General features: G+C 39.0%; 1 protein-coding gene across 1 annotated transcript in view; it reads right to left on the reverse strand.

Annotated features, from left to right (window-relative positions):
- Nucleotides 1–25,944, reverse strand: part of ATP10A (ATPase phospholipid transporting 10A (putative)) — a 118,351-nt gene that overhangs the window by 24,588 nt on the left and 67,819 nt on the right. The window contains exons 4-10 of the mRNA XM_040584814.1: nt 21,572–21,678; nt 21,335–21,466; nt 18,798–18,931; nt 16,956–17,208; nt 4,540–4,757; nt 2,950–3,144; nt 973–1,531 (exon numbers count right to left, since the gene is read on the reverse strand). Coding sequence (XP_040440748.1) covers nt 973–1,531; nt 2,950–3,144; nt 4,540–4,757; nt 16,956–17,208; nt 18,798–18,931; nt 21,335–21,466; nt 21,572–21,678 — 1,598 coding nt within the window. The remainder of the gene's footprint in view (nt 1–972; nt 1,532–2,949; nt 3,145–4,539; nt 4,758–16,955; nt 17,209–18,797; nt 18,932–21,334; nt 21,467–21,571; nt 21,679–25,944) is intronic.

Consider the following 25,944-nt stretch of genomic DNA (forward strand, 5'->3'; position numbering starts at 1 on the left):
AGCCTTTCACAATTGTTCACTCCAACTAATGTCAAAGTAATTTCATTGCATTAGTGAAACATGGGCAGTACCTCAGCACTTTCTATTATAGACAGGGCTCTGTCTATTCATACTGGGGTAACCTTTAAACACTGGATTAAATTCAGTGTTGAAAATGCAGTAAATTAGATGCAAACTGATGCATGCAAACTGAAACCCATGCATCTCCTCTAACTTCTGAAAGCTTACAGGGTTTTTCTTGAATCCAACTGGTTACAATTAGCAGCTAATTAAAATTGTCCCTATATCTTGTGACATCGGGGGGCTGGAGAAGTCTCCATGCTTTAGGGAAGTTCCATGTTGACAACTACATGTTCTCAGCTACATGTCTATTCCCTGCTAGTCAATTATGTATTTGAAGCCAAGATTTTTCATCTGAACAGCATGTCTCCTTTTGCCACATCCATTCTGTTTTGATGGCTGATTGATTCCTAGTGCCCTTTAGCGTCATAGTCAAACCAGCATAAATACATTCATTGATTTATGCAAACATATTGCAGCAAAAGGATGCAAAGATTCACAAATGAAAGAAAGAGGGAAGCTGCAATAGGAAGAGCTTGGGTTTCACATAAAATACTCAAATAGCCAAGTACCACCAGGCAGGTTTTCTGAAGAAATGTAAATTGCTTTGGCAGAATTTCCAGAAATTCCTTCAAAATAAAGTTTGCTAGTAGAAGATCTTGTACAGAAATTCATTTCACTCATTCTTATAAGGTAAGGTACCAGTTATCTATTACAGAAAATTTGCTATAATAACAAAGTATTATAGAAGAATACTTTGATGGCTGCCATTCTACCACTCCCTCTATTCACAACAAAAGCAGGCAGGTCTACTTGCTAGAGAAAGCAATAACATACGATGAGTTTTTCAGCAGTTAAGCAGAACTGCCTCCCACCACCTCCCACTCCCGCAAAGGTAAGTAAGAGGTGTACCTGAAGAGGAGGGCAGAAGAAGATCCATAATAACTGAATCTGCTCCTTTAGTGTAAACATTTATTTCATCTGTGAGAGGATGTCTGACCACTACTGACATCCTCTTCCTGATGGAATCAAAGCCCAATGTATGTAATACTTCAAAGCTTAATGTTCCCAGGTGAGGTAGCTCCACTGATACCTGGTCAGATAGCCTTCCAACCAGAGAACAGTTATACGCCCTTGCTGCATAGACGAGAGCAGCTTCATCTGGACTCTCTGCTTCGTAACGGAGTTCCCCTTCCTCAGGTCCACTCCCCACAGCCGTCCTGCCCTGCTGGGAGCTGTAGCCATTGTTATTCATCTGCGCAGAGTACGCCAGCTTTTCTTCCAGTTTTAAAAAAGTGCTATCCGTAGATGTAGATGAAAGCACACTTAACCCAAATCTGTTCACGGATTTGCTTGTAGCTAGACTAGATGAACTGCTGCTGTTAGATCCAGTCAAGCGACTTGGAGTGAATCTTCTTATGAAGTCTTCTATGGTTTTTACTGGAGATTTTAGTTCAAAGCGATCTCTAACCTTGAGAATTAAAAACCAAACCAGTGAACAAAACCCAAAGAAAAGCTGTAAAAGAATTCGGACATGGATATCCAGTCTAAGCAGCCCCAACTAAAGAGAATAATTTCTCTGAGAGCAAAAAGTAATGGAATTTGTATTTTGAGAAAGGAAAGTAAATGGACAAAACTGACTCAACAGCAAAACTTACTAGAACTACAGAACTGTACCTGTGTGTGAAACCACATAAATTTGTGTTAAGAACATCTTTTATTTTTTCACATCCTCAGATATGACTAATGGATAGACCATCAATGTTGCACCACCACCAGCAAGGCACCCTAAAAGCTACCATTAGTATGAAACATTGGCATTCTTTGTGCCCATTCAGTGAAGGTAGTAAAAAAAATGTTAATGCAACAATTTTCTGTCGAGAAGTGTGGTATCAGAAAAGTTTTATGAGAATATGCCAATGTCAACAACATTCTCAATAGGAACATGTTGAAATAAATTATTTCCACTGCCTTCTCTTTCAGCATCAAAGCATTCTGCTTCAGTTTTATCACTCATCTCAGTTTACATAAATCTTTTTCACAGATACAATGTTATTAATAGTAATAGCATATTCATAGTAATATGTATTAAATTATTGTATAACAGTGTAGCATTCCTGAAACAGCAGAACCGAGCATTCTCCAAATGTTTCCCTGGCACAAAACCATGTCATTTTGCAGACTAGTTCACTTTTTATTCCAATCTGGACCAGAAACAAATCACAGAATTTTCTCCAGAATGGAAATTCCAGATGTTGGTTAGCTTTAATACTACATTCCCTTATATTTTTGTCTTACAGATCATCTTGGGATTGAGTATTTGAAATTCTCATTCATCAATGACACTGGTTTAGGCCAATTTAACTGGTAATGATAATTATTTCTCATAATGAGCTTAAGATACATCTTTTACATAATTTGAAAGTTTTAAGTGATTTTTTTCAACTATATTATTTTTTAAAACTTTTAATAAATGTCTCACTCTTCTCTTAATTTAGTCCATACATATAAAATATTCACAGACAGCTTATATTCTTTTTTGGGAAATCCTGAACAATTACGAATTAGTTTCCACGCATACTTACACACATACATATATTTATTAACTGAATAAGTTACAGTACAAGAAATCGGGGAACTTTCAGAAGTATCTTGAAATTGTTGATGAAAGCATCTTACCTTGAAGGTAAGTGAAATAGCCAACATACACCTTTTAACTAATGCTTAACTAAACCCATTCAATCACATAGTGGTTCTAAAAGTTGCCTCACAACTAGTTCTAGTTGTTTCTTACTGGAACAGGAGGTTTTCATTTCCCCAATTTACAAGATAAATATAGTATCAATACAAAAAAGGCTTAAACTCTCTTTTGCTGTTTCTTTAACTCACCTTCTGTCGGGGCTGATTTGGTGCAGTAACCATGACTGTATTACATATAGTCAAAGCGATGAAGAAGTCAAAAATATCACATAGTTCTGGACTCAGATGGGATAACGGCTGTTCGTGGCTCCTCATGACCTCCAGATGTTTTGCACATTCATTCACCTTTTCTAACAAGCTTGGGTCAGGTGTGATGTCCTTTTCCTAGTAATAAACAGCAGTAATTAACATCTGTGATTCTGCAGATTTCCAAAGCAGCGTCAATATCAAGAGTTTTATTGTGGCCCTGCACCACAGAGTGGAGGTAAGGAGGACTGTAAGACACTCATTTTAGACAATAAAGTTAACAGTGAACCTACCTACAGAAAACGAAATGCGAGTGTGTTACGAACATTTTCACTACAGATAATTATAGCAGCAATATTAATCTACTTTGAGGGTAGTGGATAGGAGAAGAGTTACATACTAATATTCCTCCTCCTCCCTGTCTAATTCAAGACAATATTATCTATTACTAAGGAATGGTACACTACAGAGATCAAAAGAGTGGAAAAATTAGACAGCAATGACATTCAAAGCTCGGCCTCACATCAGCACAATAAAATGAAACCATGCTAGAGAACAAAACCCATCCATATATTTGAAGGTAATTCATGAAACACAGAACACCTTCCACTCTATTTCATCAGTACTTTCCACTTATCTAATCTATTTCTTGTTAGAGCAAACTCCAGTATTATGATAGGAGGATGCAAAAATACAAAAGATTGAAAGACAAACTGATCCAAGGCTCTTCCTTCAGTATCTGCTGATGCTTAGCAGCTTATGAATCTGAGCAACCACAGAACCCTGTGTGTAAAAACTGCAGATTGAAATTGGACCAAGACAGCTTACTCTTGACTGAAATCATGAAGTTCCATCAGTGTAAACACCATCTTTTTGTGTCTATATTTGTAATTTGTTTTAAGGGTAAATTTGTGTCAACAGTGCACAATGCAAAATCCCTAAATGAGCAAAATTTGGCTTCTCTGCTCTCTTATTACCATTCAGCTCATGTAAAACTTCCACGAATTACAGTAGTATAAAATAAACGAAGAAAAGTTTTAAGGACATAAATTCACTAGTATTTTGAAAGGTAAAGGTTTTTACTTTTAAAAATACAACATATGCAATCCACTGATAACCCTGAAGTATGCTAAAAATTATACTACAGTGTAGTCAACAGTGTCTAAGAACTGGAATACACAGTGTCCAGCCCAGCACTTTGTTAGTTTTAAAATCCTCTGACAAAAGAGAAAAGGCATACACAGAGCAATTAGAGTCGTTAACCTCACACCTTATGCTACTCTCAGCTTCTGTAGATAAAGGGAAGGCACACATTTTCTTTTCAAAATCTAAAACAAAGGTTTTAGATTGTCTTTGCCTTTAACTTGTTCCCACAGAGAAGGTATTTAGATAAGATCTATGCCAACATTTGATTGTTTTTGTACAAACAGCTCTGACGACAGAAGAAAAAATGCCAAGATGAAGTCACATCTTTTCAGGACACTGTTCTATTAAAAGACACAGGACACTATGCATTCAGGTCTCATGACTTACCATTGGGCTACTGAATGCAGTGTGCTTCGAGAGTATGCTTGCTCTTTTTGCTTCAGCTCTGCTACCCGTGCGCCGGTGGGTTTTGGTGCTCTGGCTTCTGTGTATTACTTTGATACTCTGATGGCTGCAGATACTATCGCGCTGGGATAGAGTTCCTCCTTTTGGAGCTGCCTCGTCTTCCTCAGAATCAGGTTCTTGGTACATTGCTAAGCGTTTGGCTATCGGTAAAAACACAGAAGGAGAAATGCTGTGTATGTTCAACATGTCTTGAGAAAGAGGGAGAGGGGCACAAAGACTTTGTTCAAGGGATCTGGTTTTAATATTATACTGTGCTTTCATGGTATTAAAGATTGATTCCATTATCAGGAGATAACACTGCCTCCCTCATCATCACACTCTCTGAAAGGCAGTTAGACTCTGCAGTAACTCACTACATTCCTGGAGACTATTCCGCAGCTCATTCTGATGAAATCAACCAAATAATTTGGTCTTCACTTGCAGTCCGAGAAGGAAATGCAATGCTTAGCAACATGGTTTAGTGATGGACTTGGCAGTCCTGGGTTAATGGTTGGACTTGATGACCTCAAGGGTCTTTTCCAACCTAAATGATTCTATGATTCTATGAAATGAAGAATCCAGCAAATTTTCTTGTCCTTTCCCACAGAACATGGAAATTTCACAGAAAGTATTTTCCAGCAAAGTGTCGCATTTTTCCAGTACCAGTTAACTGACATCTGAAACATCCTCAGAAGAGCATGTCTGTAGAGCACTACTGCCCTTATTTTATGTAGAGAGATGAGGTACAGACAGCGTAAAAGCCTTGCTTAAGGTCAGGGCCATCTGCTGCAAAGTGGAGACATGAACAGTTATTCGTGACACATAGCCGAGTGCTAAAACCACCCTGGAGTCCATCCCCTCCTCTCTGGACAGCGTGATAGCCAGGACAACGCATCATGCAGTATCAGAGCCAGGGTACCCTCACCTGCTGCAACCCTTGTTCTATCACTATTTGTTGCAGTGAGCAGCACCTAGTTTACATGGAATGAAAGAGTTTTTCCAAATGAGATATTTTAGATGAATGCTTCCCCAGCCAAGAATCCACTACAATTAATGTTAGAAACCAGTCCTGGCAGTCTGATATACAGAAGGTAAAAAGGAAACAGAAAGAAGAGGTGTGAAACAGCCGTGCAATCCAGCCCCTCTATTGACAGGCTCTGTTTAGTTCTGATGTATAACAAATTTTTCCATTCCAAAATACCATGGACATTTAATAATCCGGGTTATTCATTAGGCAGGCACATGCCACTCCAACAGGTATCTATTTATTCCTTCATTAGGTATTCATTGAAAGGCTTTTCATTATACTCTCAAAATAATCCATACTCTCCAGATATACAGTACAAGTTATGTATTTGTGGCTCGGCTTTGTTTCGGTTCTCTGGTGTAACAAATTAGATTTTCCTAATGTCAAATAATAAATCACTAGCATGTAAGTTAACTATTCAGGCATTTAACACACAAAAAAAAAAAAAAAAAAAAAGAAAAAAAAAAAGAGGATTTTTCTTCCAAAATACTTTCTGAGAAAAATCTTGCATTACACATAGTGAGTTTGGCATGGGATCACTTTAAGTTGGCTAGCTTTACAACCAAAAAAGCCACCATCCTCATCATCCACTGCAATTTTCAAAAGTATTTCAGCTGTATGAAAGCAGCTGGAGGACTTGAAATCAGACCACACACAAGAATACATGGTCATAGCTCTATCAGTACAGTATTGTACCTCTGAGGTTTTTTCCGCTCCATTTGGAAAATGTATTGGCTCTGTCTAAAATATGGGAAGCTCTCCCTACTTGTCACCCTAACTGCATGCTCAGGTATGCAACATCCTGCACTGTGCTCTGGCTCCTGCTGGAAGAAAATTCAGGCCATGCAGGTAGAAAGGGTCATAGTGCATTTGGAGACATGAAAAAGAGACTGCAGGGCATGCTGCAAACCACTTGGGTCTCATAGCTTGAATACAGCCCTGCAGCACAGGCCCTGAAGCTGATGCAGACTAATTGTGAATGACGGAGGATTTCCTTCATTAGCATTATTTGGTGTGATTCACGCTCCTCTGTGTTATGTGGTGGGAAAGAGGTTGAGCGATGGCATGTTCAGCACTGTGAGGGCAGCTGCTCCTTGAGCCACACAGCTGCAAACAGAAGAGCACAGCACCGTCACCTTCTCCTTTCAGTGCCTACCTTGTCCTTTGATTCATACGACAGAATCTAGAAGACAGCTCAAAAAATGAGGGAGTTCACTGGTTTCCTTTGGCCCATCTGTTGCATTGTAATGACTTGCAACGAAATAAAGTTCAGTTCACCTGCAGAGGCTGCTTCCTGCAACTTGTTGCATGTGCCTTGGGACAGCACAGTTCTAACCCGTCCCATCACTTTTGTCCACTAATTCCCACTTTCTTCTGCTCTGTAAGGCTCTATGCATTTTTCCAGTGGAAATGCAGATCCTTATACTGTGAATTTAATTCAACTGATCATAGGTTTGCCTATATCAGAAAGAGTCTACACTGAGGGCCCAAAGTGATCTGCAGCATGTCACAAACACTGATCCAGGTCCTCAATCAAGTTGAGAGCCAGGCTGCTCACTGTTCCCTCCAGCGTCCTAGTTTCCTTCCAAGGGAAACCCAGGCAGGCGAAGAAGGAGCCATGTGGACATGACAGTGTGTCACCTTAAGAGGATACCTCAAGTACCAGAATGGAGCAGCACACTCAAGGACTTCTGTCCCCTTCACTGGGGAGGTGATGGAGTGCACATGCTGGAATGAGGCCAGTGGAAGGCAGTGCCCAGCCTGACAGCGCAAGCCCTGCAATTATCTTCTGCAGGCTCCTAGTTACATGCTGCAAATCCCAGGCTGAAAAGCCATTGCTCAGGACGACACGCCAGCAAGGTTTTCTGCACTTTATTAACATTTAAGATTTAAATCATTCCTAAGAAGCATTTAATTTTTGTGCCTCATCTTCACTAAGGCTCTCAGCAGCAAAAAGGAGAGTTGGTGTGACATGTGGACACTCAGCCTCTCTCATGAAAAACATAAGAAAAGCTTGTATTGGCCACAGGGATAATCATCCTCACTGTGGATGCTGGGCATTTGAATGGTAGACTAACAGAAGCTTCTTGTAATAGGTAATATTTCTTGACAGGGAAAGGACTGGCTACAATTGCTCTTTTCAGTTTTGCAAAATGTGCTACCCAGTTGGTCCAACTCTCTTCTGACCACAACTTTTAAAAAAGGACAAGTTTTCTTTAATAATCATACCTAATTTAAGCTTCTGCTCTGAAAATAAATCTTGAAATACATGACTCCAAAGACCCTGAACTGATTATAATTTTATTCCATGTATAAAAACTCTATGGTTAAGCAGAGAATGCACTTCAGGCACAATACAGCATTATGATTGCAAACCATATTTCTGTATTCCTCATTGCTCTTTTTTCTTTCTTATACTACATCTGAAAATATTTTGGTTGTTCAACACAGCAAAAGCTGTTTCCTAATGCAGCACTGAGCTGATTTATTAGCATTACACCAATAGCACGGTCCTTTCTAGTCTATGCAATGTTAACTATCTCTTGCTCTCTATATAGGTTTTCATTGCAGCACATTCATTTAATTGTTCCTGCCACTGAGAAAACAGGAAAAAAGTGGAAGTAGATACAAGACTAGAATCTCATTTAACCAAGTCAAATTATTTTGATACAAGTGGTGCTATTTCAGTTTATACCAAGGTAAACTTGATAATAAAATAACAGGCCTTAGCACCTTTCAGCATTTTCTCAAGTGCAATCTTACACATTATGCAGCAAGAATTAAGTATGAAGAAATAATGAAACCTGGTTCAATCATTATGTTATGGCTAAGGTTCACAATGCTTCAGCTGTGCAAAGCGTGCTTCTTTAGGAACATGCTGTTCTCTCCACCCACGCAGCCCTCTCCGATTCAGAACCTTTTCCTGTGAACATTGTAACCTGAAAGACTTTGTTGTGGGATGCTTTTCAGTTTCAGCACTGAAAACTGATGGCCTTGATCTTTTGTCTGATAGTTTTTTGTTAAGGGCAAAGACACAAACAACTTTTGAGAAACACAGCAATGCAATTCATGAAAGTCAAATTTCACTATCCTCTAGTTTGTTTTATATTTACGGCACAAAGAAGAAACAATAATTAATACTTCAGCCATGAACTCTCTTCCCTCTTTCAGAAGACAACAACACACAATAAATAAACCTCCTGTAGTAGCTGCTAAGTATTTGAAGAGACATTATTTCATTTAAAAAAGGCTTTTATTTCATTATTTTTTGGGTTTGCTTGTTTTTGTTTTATCTTCCATGCTATCTATGTTCTACAATGAGACATCCATTTTGCAGGGTGCCAGAGACACTTGCCACACTGCCAGATGTTCCACTCACTAGAAAAGCGGGACCAGGAAGCTCTAAAGGATTTCCCTTCAGGCAGAATAAAACTGCAGACCCGCTAAACCAGAATAATTCAGCTGTCACTGTGTGGGCCCTGATTTCACCATGGGATGTTCCACTTCACCCCAAACCATTGGGTAAGGCTGTTATTGAGCTATCATGAAATAAATCTACATGTGCAGTACTTACACCATCACACCATCTTTTTTCCTTTTTATGAGTGCAAGCTTATTTCACTTTGAAGTGCACTCTAGTGTCTACATAAATAGTCGAGCAGCTAGCATGCTATAAATTTGCACAAGTGTGCCAACATAATCTTCATTTACTTTGCAAGAATTTCCCTGTAAGGGCAAGTATTGAGATTAGAAAACACCAAGATTTTCCTTCCTCTCCTGTCTTAGCATCCCCAAGGGCTTAAAATTAATAACCTTAAGTAGTTCATTAAGAAGTCTTTACTCCAGTTAAAAATGGGTATCATTCCTACCTTTCAGGAGATTTTCCAGAGCAACTGTAAGTGTAGGTATATGCTTAGAAAAAAGTATCACCTGTCTCTAAATATGAGTTATTCTGTCTTTACAATTTAAAATGGGGCATTCCCAATGTACTGAGTTCTATGTGTGCTAGCACCAGTTTTCTCCTCGGTTACCAATAAAATTTTTCAAAAGGCAAGAGAAACTATCAACAAGCTACACAGAGTGTTTGATCCATCCTGTTCTGCTAAAGGTTTTGACCTTTCTGGGGAAGGCCTAAATGGACTCTCCTGATTTCTGAAGATTGCCAAATTGTAAAGGTGGCAGATGAGAAGTCCCATTGGAAGCAACAGACATTTATTGAAACAGTTTTATCGATTTTTATGCCTTTTTTAAAAAAAATAATAATCCAGTTTTCCAATGTGGTTGGAATGTGCAGTCTTACATTCTCTTGACTACATACAAGAAGAGTAAGGAAGTTCCACTACAAAACAGCCCCCCAAATTAAGAAAGATTTATTTACTATAATAATAATGTAATTTTCACATGAAAAGCAGTTGCTGGCCAATCTTCAGCCAGAAAATATAGAAAGCAGAAGAAACTCCTTCTTTCTCAGACTTAGGAATGAGGAAACTTTGCTAGGCAATAGAAAAATCACTGAGGTTTCTATCATCTGCCTGTACGCCCATAAACTGCTGTTATGTTGTCTAGATCTTTTTTCAGTGTCATTGGAAGAAAGGGAGAGGAATGCAAAGAATGAAAAATTAAGTTTTATCAGATTTGAGTGGTTACATTCATGGAGATTCAACTCATGTTTTGTCAAAAGTTCCATACAATGGGTGGCTAAATCTAGAAAAACAGAGATCACACCCTATAGGCAAGAGAGCGATTAATTAAGCATTTGGAAAAACACCCGGACAAATGCCAGGCCACCAGCATCTGGTTGTAGCTAAATCATATAACGACTTTCAGAAGCACAGTCTGCTTTTGGGCACCTACTGTCTCTGGGATTAGCAGACAGACTTGGGGCATGGCCAGTTCTCAGAATTATTAGAAGCTGGCTACTGGCCTGAAGGGAACAGCTACGGTATGGCAACATAATTTTACATATAGGGAAATAATTCCTTTTTTTTTTTTCCCCCTTTTTTTTTTCCCCTAACATTCTTTTGGGTTAGGAGAAGTAATGATTGGAAGAATAATTCTGGGATTTAACCAGAGTATAGCATCGCTGGGTATTCCATAAATGCCTAGGACATTTATGAATGGGACAACCATTCTTTCACTTGGAGAGGTCCATGACATACCCTGCTCCTGAATTAACACTCTGTGAATCAAGAAGAACCTTTGAAGGAGACAACAGAACAGACAGAAGAATGCAGGTCACACAGACGTGAGGTGGGAATTCTCTTCACCTGTGTTTAGAATTCTAAGCCACAGAGAAACAGGCACGTATTACGCAACAACTGTAGATGTCTAAAACAGGTCTGATGAATTACATCCCACAAATGCTTAATTTTCTCCAGTAACTGTAAAGCTACTAGATGACTGTCTTACATACAAATATCTAAAATTAGGTAACAAGAATCCCATTCCTATCAACATAGTCCCCACTGGGCCCAAATGGGCAGTGCAAATTCCCATAGTTTGACCCCAATCAGCACACAACCATCACCAAATATTATAGGTGACCTCACCAATAATGAATATTTGATAGAGTTTGTATCATGGAACTGTGGCTCACACTTTCCCTCACAGCCTTCACAAGTGTTCCTGGATTCCTCTTTGGTGCTAAGTTCTTGCACAGCAGTACCTATGAGTAACAACACTCTGTACTACCTCCAGCTAGCCAAGAGATTCTGTTCCACACTGGTGCAATTTATTGGCCTCTATTATGCATGTCTCTGTCACCTATTGTCTAGACTAAAACAATGCAGTACTCCTGGGCGTAGCGCCATCAGCCTCATAAGAAACTTACAGCTAATAGAGAATTCTGGAGGAAAATATTTTCTCCAGCAAATTTGTGAAGACTTCCCCTTGTTCCCTATACTACCTAAAATAAGAGTATTACGTCTTGTTCGGAGTTTCAGTTTTTATTTTAGAAGCATTTAATCACTTCAACCCTGCATAAGGTCCATATAAGCCTCTGAGATGAAAACCATGATTAACATGTCCATGTCTGATGCAAAACAGAACTCTCCCTTGTAATCATAAAGCTTACCTTTCACATGGTTTTATGGGACAAATTTCCAAAAAAAATAGGGGCACTCCCACCCCTCATGAAAACAAACCCAAATATGCCAAACCTAATACAGTGTAGCACATGCCTTTTAAGGGGCCCTCAAACCCAAACAAATTGTGCACTGCACACACACAGAGAGGAAGAAGGGGAAAGACCAAGCTACACATAAGGGAAGTCACACACATTGCTTAGTGCACTAATAGAAGGAACTCATGTATGATGATGACAAATGCAGTGTTAACAATCCTTGTAGAACAGAAAAGAGTGTGATAACCTGTCATTAACTGTGAACAAATTTTAGGAAGAAAAGCTTACAATGCAGCATAGATAAAATTTAGGAAGACTATGCAAAATCTGTTGATTGAGTAATTAACAGAAACGCAGTGGTTCCAGATTATGCAGAAAAAAATGCCTCAACAGAAAATTAAAGTTCCAAAGTGTCGTGATTTATCCCCAGCTGGCAACTAAGCCCCATCCAGCCACTCACTCACTCCCCTCCAGTGGGATGCGGAGAGAATTGGAAGAGTAAAAGTGACAAAACTCGTGGGTTGGGACAAAGGCAGCTTAACAGATAAAGCAAAACCTGTGCATGCGAGCGAAGTGAAACAAGGAATTCATTCACCACTTCCCACCGGCAGGCAAGTGTTCAGCCATCTCCAGGAAAGCCGGGCTTCATCATCTGTAACGGTGACTTGGGAAGACAAAATGCCATAACTCCAAAACCTCCAAACGTCCCCCCCTTCCTTCCTCCTCCCCCAGCTTTACATGCTGAGCATGACCCCATAGGGTACGGGATACCCCTTGGGTCAGTTGGGGCCAGCTGTCCCAGCTGTGTCCCCTCCCGACTTCTTGTGCCCCCCAGCCTGCTCGCTGGTGGGGTGGGGCGAGGAGCAGAAAAGGCCCTGACCCTGTGTGAGTGCTGCTCAGCAGGAACTAAAACATCCCTGTGTTACCCACACTGTTTCCAGCACAAATCCAAAACGTGGCCCAGACTAGCTGCTATGAAGAAAATTAACCCTAAGCAGCACACAAAGCTAGGAAATTTCAGACCTCAATCTGCACCTGTAGGCATAACTCTCCTGCTTTGCATGAGCGTGGCTGAGCCCCAACATACATGGCCTCTAGATGACTTCAGAGGAAAATCTGACAGAACTCCATTAGCATGGGGGAAAAAAGTGTGTTACATCTTAGCCTTATTCTTGGATATGGCTGAATGGAGCTGTTCTGACTGAATTTTTTCCCCAAGAATTCATGCCTGAGGCAAACATATGGCATGAAAAACTTGAAAAAAACAGTTTTGTAAACCCATCCAAAACTGAAAACAGCATCTTACCATGGGAAGGGTCAAGAAACTAGAATAACAGGCACCGCTACCCAGCCACAGCAGAATAACAAACTCAGACCAAACTGCTCAGAACAAGGACACCTCCATTCTGAGCTATCTGCTTTTACAGTAGAAAACAGACCTTCACCAGGAAGTGTGCCTGGATGACCAAGTCACTCCTGGACAAACTCAGACACAAAAAAGAAGATAAAGAGGGTGGAAGCAAGGACAGGGAGCCTGGGAGGAATACAGAGAAACTGTCTGAGCAGCCAGGGATCAGGTTAGGAAAGCTAAAGCCCTGACAGAATTACATCGGGCCGGCAACAAGAAAAGCTTCTATAGGTATGTCAGTGATAAAATGCAGACTAGGGAAAATGCAGCTCCTCTCCTGAAGGAAACAGGAGAGCTGGTTACCTGGGACATGGAGAAGGCCAAGGTACTCTGTGACTTCATTATCTCAGTCTTCACCGGCAAGTGCTCCAGCCATACTGCCCAAATCACAGAACACAAAAGGCAGAAACTGGGGAGAATGAGGAACCGCCCACTGTAGGAGAAGATCAGGTTTGAGACCATCTGAGGAACCTGAAGGTGCACAAGTCCATGGAACCTGATGAGATGCATCCATGGGTTCTGAGGGAACTGGTGGATGAAGTGGCTGAGCCACTATCCATCACATCTGAGAAGTCATGGCAGGCCTGTGAAGATCCCACTGACAGGGAAAGGGGACCAGTGATGAGTGGCATTCCTCAGGGGCAGGTACTGGGACTGGTGCTGTTTAACATCTTTGTTGGTGACGTGGATGGTGGGATTGAGTGCACCTTCAGCAAGTTTGCCTACGACACTTCTGGGCAGTGAATGGATTGACAGCAGTCTTGAGAAGGACTTGCGGGTGCTGGTTGACAAGAACTGCAACGTGACCTGGCTATGTGTGTATCCTGGACTGCATAAAAAGAAGTATGACCAGCAGGTCGAGGGAGGTGATTCTGCCTCTCTACTCCACTCTTGTGAGAACCCACCTGGAGCACTGCATCCAGCTGTGGGGTCCTCAGCACAAGACGGACATGGACCTGTGGGAACAAGTCCAGAGGAGGGCCAGGAAGGTGATCAGAGGGCTGGAGCACTTCTCTTATGAAGACAGGCTGAGAGAGTTGGAACAGTTTATCCTGGAGAAGAGAAGTCTCTGGGAAGACCTTATAGCAGCCTTCCAGTACCTAAAGGGAGGCTACAGGAAAGCTGGAGAGGGACTTTTTACAAGGGCATGTAAGGATAGAAGGGGTAATATCTTTAAACTGAAAGAGGGTAGATTCAGATTAGTTATAAGGAAGAAATTCTTCACTGTGAGAGTAGCAAGGCACGTTGCCCAGAGAAGCTGCAGATGCCCCATGCCTAGCTTCCAGGCCAGGCTTGTTCGAAGTCAGGCTGGATGGATGGGGCTTTGAGAAAGCTGGTCTAGTGGAAGGTGTTGCTGCCCATGGCAGCGGGACTGGAACCAGATGGTCTTTAAGGTCTCTTCCAACTCAAAATATTCTATGATTCTGTGATTGAGACCTGTTGTCTTCAGCTGTTGAATCTTAACCCATGTACAAAAATTCTGAATTCATTTCTTCATCTGAAGTGCTACTCAGAGTTTGATTCCAAAAACCAAACCAGTATGACTGAAAAATTGCTTAGATAAGGGAAGACACAGATCAGAAAAGGCAGATGCATTTTACTTGGTTTTCTTGCATATATGGCAGCATCAGATTGCTTGTCAAGTGAAAGATTTTTGAATGTTCTAATTCATTAAATCTTCAGAAAAACCTGAGGTGCAGAGCAGGATGGCATCAGTTATAACATATGTCCCAGAACCTCAGAGGGGAACTCGGATAGTCTGGTGTAAGACATAGAAAAGCAGCTGTCAAATCTTTTGCAAGTAGAGCACACAGCAATGAAATGTTGATGCATTCCCTAAAACCAGAAAGAGCTGACAGACATTTTACCATAGCTAATCAAGAAAGTTTCAGCAGCAGAAAAGATAAGACATGGTTAGAAAATCAGACTGGAGAAAAGAGCTAACAAAAGACTTGAGTGAAGAATAGTTTTTACTGTGTTATTAATCCTGATTTTAGGGAAAAAAAAACAATAAAAATTATCAGCATTTATATACAGAATGACAGAGAAAGACCAAAATTCTGTAGAGGAGAAAAAAAAAAAAAAAGAGTAAAATATTGTGTATAAATTCCATGTTAATTTAAAATTGTATTTGTCCGAAATTTCATACTGACTGGAGTTGCAAGAAAGCCCAAACATAGCCATATGTGAAAAGAATGACAGAAAAAAATCAGTTTAAGTACTTATTTGACATTTCCGTTTGTAGTGAAATTCACTCTGCTTTCATTAACATTTATATTGTAACCTGAAATCGTAAGAGGAAAGCATGCACAAACTTAGATTTCTGTTAAATACATTACATTTGAAGAAAAAAGATCTGAAACTCAATACTCAAATTCAGGAGTCTGAGTTCAGTCTACATATCAGCTGATGATACCAAGCTCATAAAAACACCCTTTCTGCACTGTTTCAGGTGGCAGTATCGTCATCATTCCTGCAAGGAAAAGTGTACACTCTGAAACTAGTATAAACAAGCAAACGGCAATATATACAAACAAATCAATGGCAATGAGAAAACAAGAATGAATAATCAGAGTGTCACAAGCAGAATTAGGTGTCCAGAAAGATGCTCCTAATTCTCTCTTCCTTACCTACAGTACAGAGGTAGGAAGTCATAACTTCTCTCTGTTTAAGTTCTTTCTGTAACACTGGGATCATAACACTACCCAAACAGCAAGTTTCTTGAAAAAGAGTGCCTTAAATGTAAGGTCTCAGTACTATTATAAAGTAGAAGAAAACCCCCCGATCCTTGCAAAATCCAAAACCTAGTATCTTTTTTCAGTTTGGAATCTTATGAACTCTCTAAAGCATGTTTTAGATTTTCCAGTCTATTTTGATTATTCTCTTATTCTGTATCTTATTTGTAAGCTGAACTTCTGTAATGGTCTTTGAGAAAACTTACTGATCTTTATATGTTATGTAGATTAAGAAAATAATTTATTTACGAATAGGAATGCATTATTGTAGCTATCAATATTTCCCTGCATACAGAGTATGATTTGAAGAGTTAAGATATGCTATGCCAAAAATTATAACAATAAAATGTTACAGGAAAATAACACAAATTACAAAGAACTCACAAAACAGGAATTCACTTACTAATTTTAAAACGGTGATGACACAGGGATGACAACCCTCACATTCCCTTTTTAGTGACGTTTTAGTGTTTCAAGAACATAGTACTTGGAGACATTATTTCAACTACAATGTTCATAGAACAGTGAGCATACCTTAACACAGACCTGTCACACAGGATCACTGAAAAGAATCTGACAAAGGTAACATAAAACAAGCTATTACACCATATTATGTTTCCTGTTAATATGAAACCCAGTAACTTTGTTTATATTTATTTCTCAGCACAAAAGGATAATCTCATTCCAGGTATTAAATCAGATACTAATCTGGCTGTATGCTTAAAATTGGTATTCCACATAGCATACTTCAAACACCCTAAACAATAGTGATACCAGCAGCACTATTCAATTTGCTTACATTAGCCACATGCTCAAGTGTTTGTGTTATCAGGAGCTAAAGCCAGAAGCTTTAACTGCCTTAATATACTGTAGATGTTACAGAAGACTTGGGTAAAATTGGCATTGCTAGCTGAACACAGCCATCAAATTATACTAATCTGAAAACAGCTATTACAGACTTTGCTGAGTGGATACATGTAATTTTTTTTAAGATGACAGTAATCTTTATATCTAGTTCAGAATGCTCAAAGTACAACTGTTAGATAGAAAACAAGATCATGAGCTCACCGTTATCATCATGGGAATACTCTATTCCAGAAACAGTGCATCTTCGGAAAACCATCTTGTTTTCAGTAAGTGTCCCAGTCTTGTCTGAAAAGATAAACTGCACCTGACCTAAGTCTTCTGTGATATTTAAAGCTCGGCACTGCAGCTGAGAGTCTGTTTCTTCATCATATAAATCTTTATCTTGATGAATAAAGTATACTTGGCAGATTTTAACTATTTCAATGGATACATACAAAGAAATAGGAATCATAACCTAGAATACACAAAAAGGAAGAGAATTAGGACAAAACAGAAGGAAGGATACAATGAATTAGTAAAATCTAGTTAAATTGGTACTAGACTAGAACATAAAGAGGCTATGTACTTTAAACATCTACTGTAAAGTTATTATGTTTGAAAGGTATTTACTGTGTTAGATGAGGAAAACCTACGGTGAATTGCCAAGCTGAAATGCATTACTCTGTCTAGAAGGGTCATTATCAAAACTTGGACAGAAGCAAATCTTTTTCAGGCTAATGAGGTGAGCTTGAAACTAGCTGGGAAAGGAAAAGAAAAAAAGCCCCGACCAAACCCAGACAGTACACTAGAATCCTGTAAATGTGAAAGAATGGGATAAATTTATTCTGCATAAACAATAGACTGTTTACAAATTCACCTTGCAGGACGGTGGGAAACAAAATAAGGAGTGTTAACCTCTTCACAGGAGCAATCTTTTTGGCCTTAACTTTTGCACTGCAGATTATCTGAATGAAGAACACATTTTATAATTGCTGAAGAAAGAGATGTGAGAAGGAGTCTCTCCAGAAAAGATTTTCAACTGTTTCTTGAGGATTGTTGAAACTCCATGAAATATCTAATTTGTACCTGAGATTTTCTCTGCAGATGTTTTTCAGGACAGAAATTCCTGACAGCACACATTATTTAGCTTGCTGAATTAAATATGAAGGATAAATTATAGCATGTATATAAGTGGCAAATGTGGTTATTTAAACAAAACTACAGTTAAAGGTTGGCGTTTGAAGAATTTGGTGGTGAAATTTTTTAATCAATATCATAATTTAATACTTTATGGAGTAAAAAGTTATTTAACATCCTTTTTCATTTCTTTTCATAAAGGAGTTGCTGCCTCCAGTAATGCAGCCTCCTCTAGTGTCCCACTGGGCGTACTTCCACATGTCCCAGTGACATGAGTCTGTTACTTCTCTTAGCTTACTGCCACCTTTGCCATTCAGTACATTTCTCCTCAGGACCAAAATATTTTTAATGGAGTTTGTTATCTAGCTGAGATATGGAGTTGTTAAGAACAGTATCTTTTGAAAGAGGTTAAAAGAGTATACAACTTATGTTCATACCAGGACACTGTACCCAAAGTGGCACCTGCAGTATTTGAGGTGTTGTTCCACAGTGGACGGATATGAAACATAAAACTTGTTTTCTCCCAGCAAGGCCCATTGCATCCTATCTTTTCCTACTTGTTTGAAGTAAAATAAACTAAAATAAAATACTTGAGTCTCTTGGGAAACGTTCTCAGATGATTACCTTCCCTAACACCAAGGGAGCTCTGACAGCTTACTGTGTGCATCGGTTTATTTTTTAGAGAAGTTACCATCTTTTTACCACTGGGTAGGCCACTTCTTTTATTTAATTTAGCTTCCTGTTTATATATTATCACATTTCTTATAGTTAAAATTTGATTTTAAAGTGACTGAATGTACTTCTTTTTAGTGCATTATTAGTTTCCTACATGCTTTATTGCTGGAAGGGGTACTACACATACTGTAAATTTATAGCTTTATTACAGCAAACTGTGAACAGAGGTGACAGTATGTACAACTTGATTACCTGGAAAACTATGATCACTGTCAGAAATAAATATACTGAAGCTAAAACAGGAGATAAATATTTGCCATCAGGTCCTGGAACATCAAAAACTGGTTTCTTCTTCTCACCATATTGCCATACCCATAGGCCATGACCTGCAGAAGAGTTGAAACAGAGAAAAAAGCAAATTAACTGCAAGGAAAAATGCTTATGGTATGGATTTGTTCTTAGAGTTGAATTATGTGGGAAAGTGGTATTTGTCTTCAACTGTTCTGCACGACTTTTGAAGAGGGCCCCAAACCCATGGGGGTTTTTTCTGCCTTGAGATTTGGGGCTTAAGAAAGGGATTTGTCTGGCCTTAAGGACAGTATGCAAGAGTAATTTCACATAAAAATAAAGTGAGCTGGCTAGTCTAGATTAGCAGTTTAGGGTCTTTCGGTAATCAGCAGAGAAAATGAGTCTTCAGAAAGTGATTTATTTCAGCGATATCCGATGTGTTATAATGAAGGAACTCTATTGACTGCACTAGGTGTATCACTAGCCAGCTATCACTAAACTAATTTCAGCTGGATAAAGTCAGAAGAGACTAATCTTACTGTGTGAATCTTACCCACCATGTTTACAGAACTAAAGAAAGAACAGTATCAGCAGAGTCAATAGCATGTAAGCCAAGGAACTAAGTACAGAAGGAACTCTAAGCCAGCCTTGCTCAAAACGTTTTTTACTGAATTTGCTGGTAGCTAAATAAAGATAAAGTTAATATTATTATTATTTTGGGAAGATGACAGTCTTGTTAAAGAGACAGAAAGGTGCCTTTTTAAGTACAGTGCTAGGATTTGCAGTCCTGAAAGACCTAAAATAGTATGCCTGATGCTTTTAAGGTTATAAACAAGTAAGGATTCCTGACTGGTAAGAACCGTTCAAACTGTTTTCACCATGTCAGGAATCAGAAAAAAAGGGCACAACTGTACTTTAAAAGCAATCTTTTTCAGCCACATTTGACAAGGTCATTTACATCTTGATACAGAAACCCAACACTGAACTCTCGAAAAAACCCCAACCAGTACGTAAGCCAAATAAGCAAATTATTTTGTCCCTGTATTACCAATATGAGCATATCACCATAAAGATGTCTTTATTGATGTCTATGTTTTTATTCTTGAGAGCAAAACCTGGAAGTCCCATACTGAGTGCAACCTACACCAAGATTGTTTTCATAAACACCCTAACTCAGATTTTCAAGAGAATTAGTTGTACCTCCACTTACACTTTCTTGACAGAAAGCAAAAAACATTGCCTGACTCTTACAGAACACAGCTTTGCATGTCTTGAAGCACCAGGCACTTCTGGTTTCCAAGGGCTCAAGCAAATTTCTTTCCAGCTGTTTTTGGTCATTGCCACCTCCAGCAGTTTGCTCTGGCCCTCCGCTGGTGGTTTCTACCCTTGTAGCATGCTCACCTACTTTCTAGCTCTGTCACCTACTGCGTGCCACCTCCTCCCATTCACATTCATACATTTCAGGAGTTTCAGCTGAACTGAAGCCACCACAGTGGGCACCCTGCTGCTGCTGCTCTGGGGACAACACCTCAGATGCATGCAGTGACTACCTGCAGTTAAGCCTGCCATGGCACTTCAGCCCTGAGGACTGGGCTCCCCAACACAGATGCTATGAAAGGGTGTCACGAACTCAGTGGAAACAAATATGCTGGTTGAATCACAGCTGGAAATACTCATCTTTAAGAAGCTTTTAACAATACCTGGAAAAAGGCACACAGAGATGTATTAAAATGGCATAAGACTGTTACTAAACTACACCATGGTTGTTAGGAAACATTCTGGTGTTTATGCTGATTGACTCACACAAACATTACAGAAAACACAAACGTTAAGGATATGGAATACATATGCCATATATAAAAAATCATTTTGGGTGCCAAACATAAAACTCAATTCTTTCTCACAAATGAATAGAAATAAAGGCTTTAAGAGTATTAACCTGAACCTCAGCATTTCCTTAAACATAATGTGAAGTCTCAAGTGTCTTCTACCTGGATTTATGCAGATTTAGACTTTTATTTATTTCTTCTATGTTAAAGCTGCAGCCTTGCGGACAGTGTGTCAATGTTGTGGACTGTGCCCTTGATTTAATAAATAGTACTGGGGAACAGCACTGTGCTAATTATGTTTATTTGCTGCTCATAAATTACTCTGTTGACTGTTTAATGGCACGTTACACTCTACCACCTGTAATTTTGAGGGGACTACATACTACCAAGTGGCTTCTTTTGGCCTTGACATTTTTGTATGCTATCAAGGGTAATAGAACCTAAGCCTTCAGATCTTGGTACTAATAGCATGTATTTGACAGATACTAAGAAGCTACTTAGATGAGTGTAGATGATTTCAAAGAAGACAACACAACAAAAATTAGGAAGTAAGGAGGCAGCTTGATGGATTTCATATTTGGACAGATACATATGTTTTTGACATAGCTAAGCAAAGCACATGAATCCCAAGAAAGTCTGATACTTCAGTTTGTACTTTTAAAGAGCACTTACCGATGGCAGAAAACAGACACATGATTAGAAGTATGAGGACACACCAAAGGACATCAGCATTCATCTGTCTTTCAAGCTTACTGCGCTTGTAACGGGGTCCATTATTATTTAACAAAGCTTTGGTCTCATGCCCTGCAGAAACAATTACATCAAATGAAGTCATATGGATTTTTGTTATTATTTTAAGGAAACTATAAAAAGGCAGTATGCCATGTCAGGCAGAAAAGCAGCTTTTACCTGCATAGATTACTATTCCTGCAACCTCTTCTGTATTTCTAATGGTACATCCACGTAACAAAAGATTTTCTTTGAACAGTCCATCCTTTTTTCCACTTTTATGTACACTGCAGAAAATTTAAAAACAGAACAAAGCACAGCATGTCAAAACATTAAGCTTGTTAAATCATACTACTCTGTAATATAACAAGCCCAGGAAACAGCTTCAAAGTTTAAGTTTTGTCAACCTGATGGTGAAATATTTCCTTAGATCTTCCTCCTGGGAAGATTCTCTGGCAGACTTTGAAAACTGAGATTACCTACCCAAGAATCCCAGACATGCAGCAGCCCAGCTGGAGCAGTACCAGTTGCTGTTGGATATATAAATGTACTGCACAAATGCTCACTAGAGATATGCAGGCCTAATCTACAGCATGTGTGCCGCCTATCTAATTCTTTGAAAATGCATTGGACTTTCTGTGTATGGGCAAATGGACTGTGCAATCACAATTAATCCAGTCCAGCTAAGAGCAGCTGTGTAGTGCATATGATACTAAGGAAGATGTGCCAGGGATAATATGTGTCAGTGCAGTGAAAAAGAAAGGAAAAAAAATTGCATTTGTTTATCAGTGAGAACAAGAGAAATTCCTTTCAGAAGTGCCTCGGTGACTCTAAGAAAGGCAAAATGACCTGCACCCTGATGATTCTTGTTGACTAGCACCAAAAGACATGAGAAAAATGAGGCAAAGTAATGTCTGCACTACAACTTGTTGTCTGCTGTGCATGGACTGACTCAAATTTCATACTGACAGAGAAATACAGAAAACAGCCTCATGAGAATTAACAGTCACCAGGGCAATGTTAAACCATGATAACAACAATTAAAAAATAGCATTAGAATGTTTTATTAGTAAAACAGTCGAACCAAATAGTAATTTCAAACCTTTTCTAAATGAATAAAATTTAATCAACTGCAGTATCATGCCTCAGAGAAGACTAAAGCAAAGTCTGAGATGTTTAAATGGTCTATCTTCAGTTTCAGAGCATCAAGACAATCACAATTCCAAAGTCTAAAAACCAGACTGCAATAAAAAACTCGTAAAAGCTGGGAGTTGAAGAGAAATCTTGGAAAAGCATGTGCTATATTAAAATTAACATTGTGCTGTTGCAACATTGAATTTTATTGCTAGCTGGATTTCAGTATTTAAAAGCCTGTGTCCCTTGAAATCTGCAATCTGGCTTAAAATTGTGCCTTTTATAAAAAGATGGAGTTCTTTTTATTTGCTTCCTATTTTCTAAGCCTTCACACCTGGGTTATATCTTCATGCTTCTTCCTGATTATTAAAATATTTTCTTTTTCTGAATGAGGATCAAAATTCTAACTTCAGTGCATGCTCCTAGGATATCAGGCCTAAAGAAAATATCCTGAGATCTGCAAGAAGAAAAGGTTCACAGTGGTGAATCCTTTTACTTTTCCCCAGCCTAGCAGAAATACATGCAGATTATATAGTTATGCTGCTTATGCTATGCAGCCTCTAGTCAGTGCTCTTAGTGAGTATACACACAAATAAGATCTAGATTCATACATATACATTCATACATACGTATATATCTACAGACACATATACACAGTCCTTCTAAGTTCAGTGTAATATATTATACTCACTTCCTGCTCAATTTTAAAATTAAAAGCATTGGTGTTTCAACAGGTATGCTTAGCTTTTCACTGTAGGGATAGAGAAGAAGTGATGGGTTTGACAGCTGAGGCAGCAGCAGTGATAATATCTGACTAGAGTCCAGAAACAAATGGAGAAGACGTAGATAACATAATTTGTAATTCTGATAACAAAACTGAAGATCTATTTTTCATCATGTGAGAATCTCTCCTACCCAGTCCACCCTCCCTGCTGGCCTCAGATACAAGAACAGAGGTTTTACTTCTGTCTTCTTCTGCAAATCTCCTAAACCCACTGCCTCACCTTTTGCCAAAGGAGCTTCAAAAACGGGGGCTGCCCAACAGCCCTCTTGCAGTATGTTAATAGGTATAAGCACTGATTGCCAGCTAGAGAATTACCCACATTTGGCTGCGCTTAAACTATGGGAAATAACTGCTTAATGATTTCATGCTGTAGAAATTACACTACTACCAGGATTCTGCCATTCCTCTGCTTTTTAAGGCTGAATTCTACATTAGCATTTCTTGTAAATCATGAGAATGTTAGTTTGAATTTCCAATAAAGCCTCCAAATGATAGTTACAATTCCTGTTAATAAATGGGACTTTTTAAAGATAAACCTACTTAAGATGTAATTGCTCTGGCTTATGATTTTATAGCCTTCATCATTTTTTTACACTTCACAGTAACAGTGGACTGTGACAGGTTTATTTCACACAGCAACCTTTATACCCAATTACCTGTGTATTTGTTCTATATCATTATATACCTGTTCATACTATCTTAGCTTATACAAGTGCCCCAAAGCAACAGAGCAACACCTGAAGTTAACCTGCGGGTGCCAAGACCCCAGTCTAGGGCTCTCACCCACAGTCTGAGCCTTCTCACCTACAACTCATCTTTACATTCATTTGCTACTGCTTTTTACTTTTCCACATCCAAATTAAGTCATCCAACTCACCTGTTGCTCACCAGACCTTTAGAAAACATGGATGAAATAAAAAACTGTGAGAAAGAAGCTGGCATGGGCTGGAGGAAACTCAGTTTCCTTCTTGCCTGCACTCATTCCCAGTGACTCGCTAACAGAACATACATGTAAGACAACTGGGCACTGATGACAAAAGGAAAAAAAAATTACAGACATAAAGGTCTGGATTAAAAAATAATGAAAACTAGAGTTAGATAAAACTGCTCACTTTGATAACAAACCTCACAAGGCTATAACTTTATGTCTGGGTGGAGGGATGGCTTAGATCCCATTTCTAGCCCTGCAGAGATATAAACCTTAAGCTTGTTACAGCGGTTGAACAGTCTGCTTTCCCCTCTCTGGATTCAGGCCAGTGTAACTTTGGAGGCAAAGAAGGAAACTTTTCTCTGTCGGTGTTTAAAACAGCGGCCTGCTGAAGCTGCTCAGACACACGGAATGTGAAGGCTAGCCCACGAGGAAACGCCACGGCAAGTGCAGGTGCAATGCTCTTTTTCTCTGCAATTTTTCACACAGATGACACTACAAATATGCAGTATCTAGACATCTAAAATACACGTGCACCACGAATTAGGAGAAATGGGCAGACCATATGCAGTTAGCTACTACTTGGCTACAGCACTGTGAAAGTGATCGTGTAAAAATTAGTCTCCTGGTTTAAAATAGCAATGCAAAAATATGTCTGACGGTAGCTCACTTCAGCCTTCTATTTATATTTTTCCTTGTTACGTGTTTACCAGCACTAAAGGACAAGGTGACGTATCAAAATTGTATTCAAAAGAGAGTATTTTCACACTCTGGTTTCTCAAGTATCTTACAAAGCAAATGGTAGACCTGGCATTACTTTCCAAGGCTTGACACTCCCAAAGAAAATATTCAGCATCTTAAAAATAGTTTCAGTGCACATCATCAGTAAGAATCATCCTAACTCTCAATTCTGATGAAACTTAATCTGGTTTTTTTTTCCCCAGGAGAGGTGGTGTCACTATAGTACATTAAGCAAACATCACTATATAGATTTATAGATTTTTTCCCTCAAAAAAATTGTAACCTGATTTTATTTTAATTTGCTTTTGTTATCTTATGACAAGCTTTGAACTAGAAACACACAGATGTATTCTTATTATTATAATTCATTGCTATAGTTATTTTGTATGATCAGATAAAGTTTTCTGTTCTTGTCTAATAATAAAATTCTTACTTTCAGAGAAAAGCTGAAAAGCCAGAATGCCTACTATTACTTCTCTTCTCTTTTGCCCATATACACACACAGAGCTAGAAACAAGATTTTAAAGCCTCTTTTGTTATTATTGGAACCTCGCATGGGATTTTTGAATGTTGTCCATGCATACTGCACATAATCTGGCTAGGCCCTTACAGGCAGGAGGCATGTTAGGTTTTATTCTATTCTTTTTACACAGAAGACTTCTTCTAGGGGAAATACAATGAAGAAGTATGCTTGGGATATCTGAGGGTGCAGAAACTGCAAAACTGAAATAAAGCAAGCACCTGAGTAGAACTGGTAGTGTGCCTGTCTGTCTGCACACCCAGAGTGTGTTCAATGGAGATTGTGCCAATATAACTGAGGAAGTCACATGTAGTAACGTGCATGCTATACTTTTGCAGATATAGGATAGGACCAGGCTCATCTCAACACATTTTGCAATATTGTTGTGATTTTGTATTATCATGTCTCCTTTTACACTGTCCTGCCTGTGCTACACTGGTTTTCTG

This window comes from Falco naumanni, chromosome 2, assembly GCF_017639655.2.
Source record: "Falco naumanni isolate bFalNau1 chromosome 2, bFalNau1.pat, whole genome shotgun sequence".
Taxonomy (NCBI): domain Eukaryota; kingdom Metazoa; phylum Chordata; class Aves; order Falconiformes; family Falconidae; genus Falco; species Falco naumanni.